At 45.7% G+C, this 5,039-nt stretch overlaps 1 protein-coding gene across 1 annotated transcript in view; it reads right to left on the bottom strand.

Moving 5' to 3' along the window:
* Positions 1 to 2,921: 2,921 nt before the first annotated feature.
* T265_15041 (hypothetical protein) overlaps positions 2,922 to 5,039 on the bottom strand; it is a gene marked incomplete at both ends in the record, with an annotated part of 8,864 nt that continues 6,746 nt past the window's right edge. The window contains one exon of the mRNA XM_009176327.1: positions 2,922 to 3,057. Coding sequence (XP_009174591.1) covers positions 2,923 to 3,057 — 135 coding nt within the window. The remainder of the gene's footprint in view (positions 3,058 to 5,039) is intronic.

The raw sequence follows: 5,039 nt of genomic DNA, 5'->3' as shown, positions 1-5,039 counted from the left end.
ACGGCTTATCTCTTGAAAACGATGCTTACAGTATTCTGTATTCTATAGTTGATTATAGTATAGCTTTGTCCGCGCTGAGGATGCTCACGCTGCAGAACCAACTCGTTTGTCAATCACCATGTTCGTTCGGATTCTTTAGAATTCGGCCGTAAATTGACGGAAAGAGTTGAGTGAGAACATGGACACTTAGTGAATCTCATTGGTTCACCGTGGAAAGTTGCAATCCCAGTCAAACATTGTATCCCACCCCTAAATGACAATGTGTCGCACTTTTAGGGTGCGGTCCTAGGTTGAAAGTGACCTCCAGGTAAACAACAGTTCTCTCGGTATTTATTAGCGTTAATCTTCATTACAGAACCTTGGGGCAGTACATGCATTTGGAAAATATGCTGAACGAAAGTCCATTGAGTCTCCCGCCAAAATCTGGTTAGCCGTAAACGGAAAAACATGTGGGCTAAGAAGAAAATATTGACGTTCTCTCCCTGATCAAGAGTGACTCAGAATATCACGAAAGGTGGGAAACTTCGAACACCACCTGAAGGTTTAAACCGGTAGAAAAGAAGTGACCAGAGAACAAACTACGATTGCGGTGTGAACTGTGTACGGTGAGATGACAGGGAACATATCAAACAGTAAGATAAGTAAATCGCAGTCAAATAAACTATTCTGTTGGCGCCGGAACCAATCAAAACAGAATGGTATCCTTTGAAAACAACCTTGACCACAGGAGTGTGCAAATCAGGTAAACGTGCGGGGGAAAACTTCGAAACCCGCCCCCACGGATTTTTACACTGATCAGACAGCTGAATCTGCAAATTCAAAACCCCCGAAGAATGGCTATTGCACCCGGGACGATTCCATGTGACACAACAGCCGTTCGACAAATGAAGTGCACTATGAGCCCAGATTTGACCTCGCCTACTCACGCATGATCATGCGCACATGGGCATTCAGGCGGTGAACATCGTCCAGGCCAAACAGGAATCTTTAAGATCGATAATAACCGACCCTGGCATATCTACATTCGAAAGAAAACTGGAAGACCATGCGTGACGAAGTGAAGGTGACCACTTTCTTTCCCAGTAGCGCCAGACTCACTCACTTTCGAACCATACAGAAGAAAACTACAACAGCTGGAAGCCTTACTGAGCGGACACACTCCAAGGTCTTGTGGGCTATTCTCATAAACTAATAATTCAGCTCAAAAGATCATTTCTAAACCCACGACATGTGGATGGGCTTCTGCAGTGGGCCGACTAACATCCAGCTTGGACATACCGCTTACGCGACACCACCTCTTCATGAAGACAAAAACTAACTTTGGTTGCTCTGGATGGTCTATGCCATTACCGGCATTTTCTTTGGAAGGAGCTTTCTCACTACAGCATTTGAGTTTGGTAGACTGTTGCCCAATTAAGTCGCCGTCAAGTCAACACTGAGATTGCAGTTCCGCACGGTGGAAAAAATTCTAAAACACATGCAAAGGTAGTTTAATTGATGCCTTCCATCAACGAGCTGAATGGTCCGGCGTGTGACTTTCACTAGGTCGTACGTGTATGCACACTTCAATCAGGCTGAACTCTGGTCCATTGTTTTGGTCTAGTCTGTCCGAACCGGAACTATGCGAGCACATACTAAGGCACAAAACAAACCCATCACCTTGTGAATGGAGCAAACGAATAATCTAATCCACGCGGTTGCACTTCAGATACGTGCCACATTCAATGACATGTTCGTAATTAATCACAAAGTGCACCTGACCTGGGTATTCCGACTTTGGGGTTGGAAATTTTCGCCTGACTTGTGTAGTTAATTACTCTGCAACCAACATCTTCGAACAACTACTCTGTCGTGGGCAGCCCTAAGAAGTAATTATCAGCTGCAAACCAGAAACAAAAACACACCTCTCGGTCACGTGGTGAGGATAAAGTGCGAAAAATCGACTGCAATTAGAGAGCACCCAATAGCAACGTAAGTAGAGAAACGCAACCGAGGTAGGTCTATACAAGATGGAAATGAATAAGTGCAAGCTAACCGCACTGCTGATTAACCACGTGCGACCCAACCGTAGATTATTCAAGGCAGGAAGTTCTACCAGAAATGCTCACTACTGACGGTTCCGAAGAAACAGGGGCGAGATGGCTCAGTGGTTAGACCGCGGATTTACTGACCAGAAGATCCGTGGTTCGGACGCGACCCCTGTCTTTCGACTCCCCTAGGCTTGAGGAACCTGGCAGTATCCCAGCTATCGTGTTTCCTTCAGGTAGCATGGCAGTTAGGCACCGAAAGGATGTTACATCTGAACGATTGTGGCTACTCAACATAGGGTGAGATGTGGAAATGAAACTACGTACAAAGAATTAGGACGCTGTGCAAAAGAAATTAGCCTTCTAATGGACAGGAAGACAGAGACTACAAAAAGTTCCTTTTCTTGTTATTAGTAAGTTGGTGCTGACGAACCAATATGAAATGCGTGCACCTGCCGTCTTCCAAAATTCTGAGGAGCGAATCAACACCAGACCATGTGGTCCGAATCACCTGGTTAATGACTGGGTGACAACATAAGTGCACGTTCGTCATACGACCGATCGGCCACCCGTAACTGGACGATTGTGCTCGGAAGTCCTAGAAGTTCTCCTGAGGATAGATGGAGTGATCCTCAGCTCTTGAGCATCGGTTTACGCTGCGTTCCAAAACCATGAGAAAAGCCGAAGGCTGCGTACATATCTCACACCATGAATATAGCGAGAACTACCAACCGACCCGTAGGTTGTCGCCACCACGTGAGATCAAACGCAACAAGATAGGTGCAAAAATGTTGATTTTGATGGGGGCTTTCGGCATTCTGTAGAGAAAAATGTGACAGAACTAGTGACAACCAACAAGTGAACGCAAACAGCGACGAAGAGTTTGACGTACTTCAGATTCTTGGGCAAGCGCAACGCGAGCCACGTGCTGGAATGCCTGATCCACGTTGGTAGCCTCTTTAGCGCTGCACTCAAAGTAGGGCAAATTACCCTTCATTTGACACCACTGGCGTGCACGACGTTCTGCGACCTGCGACAAGCAGAAAACATATGCATGTGGCATGGTTCAAGCTAAAATAGATTTTCAGTAAAAAGTATCACCAAAACCATTGCGTACATCCGTGGAAGCTTTCAGCGACTTTTCATAGAGTTATTTTATGATAATTGATAGAATCATGTAAACGTACACGTAACCGTTTAGCCACAGCAGTCATTTATCGAAAATGAATCCTACTACGACCATGTGCTGTCAAATTTGAGAAGTCTTGATCGGTTAGCATTATGCGAGTGGATGTGGATAGTGGCACTAATTTCTACCTATGAAGCTTTCTTAGGCCTCGATGATGCTACCTTCAGAATTCTTGAACGCAACGGCTCACCGGTGCAGTGCTAGCTTGGCTTAGGTTTCCTCACCTGATCGCGCTGGCCGGAGTGTAGCAGCGCGTGGACCACATACATTAACGTACTCCTAAAGTTATATTACCACACCTGAATGGGTTCGGAACGATGTGAAGAATAAATATGTGACCTATTCGGATCGCTGTGAGGACGCATGACACTTGTATGTACACATGTAGCTCGCGAACAATAAGCTTATGGTTGCAGTCTATCCTGACATTTCACTTGCTCCGCGTGATGTCACGAACAGTCTTCACAGGTAAATTATTCTATGCGCGAGAGAACATTACTTTAAGGCACAGCCTCCAATCCGTGAAAGCACTGGTTTGGGTCCACCGTTGATCGATGGTCTGCTCCTGTCTATACCTATTCAACCCTAAATAGGGTTGAGGACCGTCCATTGATTGGTTCTTATGATGTTCAAAAGTCCTCTTCTTCGGGTGAGGAACAGATGGGACACGTGCATGAGAGTAGAGAGACCAGTGAAACCAAAAAAGACATGTTGATGTGAGCACATTGGTCGAACTGCATCACCTCAACGATGATGACATCACTCAAACACAGATGTCTATGCATAAATGTTTACTGGCTGGCTAGCCAAGGCAGAAGAAATGTTGCACGTGCCCAATGGGTTGGGCAGTGATACATGAACTCCCTAACAGACCATTTGAATACTGGATAAACATCTCACTGATTTGAACTCACAACAGCTACAAGTTTGAGTTGATGTTGATGATCCCGTGCTGGGTAAAATGACGATACTGAGCGTGCATGAGGGTATAACCGTGTCCCACTGGCTGCCTGACTCTCGTTCGCGTGTCACATCTGTTCTGCATTCAAACAAACAGGCTTTAGAACCTTACACCTGCGGTTCGTTTTCCATAATGAAAACCGACCAATGGGTGGTGCTTGAGAGTAGCCTGAGTGGTATTCCCTCTCTCAAAACTGTTATTCCTGCTCTCGCATTCACAACTCACGCCACTCACACATTCTGGTGCAAGTCAGACTTCTTAACAAACCAGGAGGAACATCCTTGCTTGTGCGGTACTTACACAATGACTTTATTGATATCTCTGCAAAATATTTCTCCAATATGGGATACACGCGTAAAGCCAATGTAGAAAAGACAATGTGTATCAAATATCCAAGAGGATATCGTCTCACACCACTGTAGCCGAAAACAGTATCATCCACCGACTTTCCAAATGCATCTGATTCGACTGATCGTGAAGCAATAATCTAGGTTGAAGGTGTATTGTGAAGCTCGTTGAGGCCTGTTATCCGCCAATGAAAGCTAGAATCCGGATAATCGCCGAGAAGACCAATAAGTTCGAGATCGCGTCTGACGTACTGGAAGGTTGCCTACTGTAACGGGTAGTTTGAATTTGCTACCGACTGGTCACATGAACGGGCATTAGAGGGATAGTCTGGCCGGCTAAGTCCCTCAACTTGGATAAAGGCATTGTTCTGTTGAGCGAAGAACTGAAAAACCGAATAATCTAACTCACTATCCGACACGAAGAGACTGGACCTTATCGTGGTGTGGCGGTTTGTGTACCTCGGCGACCCATTGAGCTATACTGGGGGGTGTCCGCGCGACACTCACAGAGTCTC

This window comes from Opisthorchis viverrini (genome assembly GCF_000715545.1).
Source record: "Opisthorchis viverrini unplaced genomic scaffold opera_v5_325, whole genome shotgun sequence".
Lineage (NCBI taxonomy): Eukaryota > Metazoa > Platyhelminthes > Trematoda > Opisthorchiida > Opisthorchiidae > Opisthorchis > Opisthorchis viverrini.
Note: the sequence above shows the minus strand (reverse complement) of the source record. Positions and strands in the feature narration are given on the sequence as shown.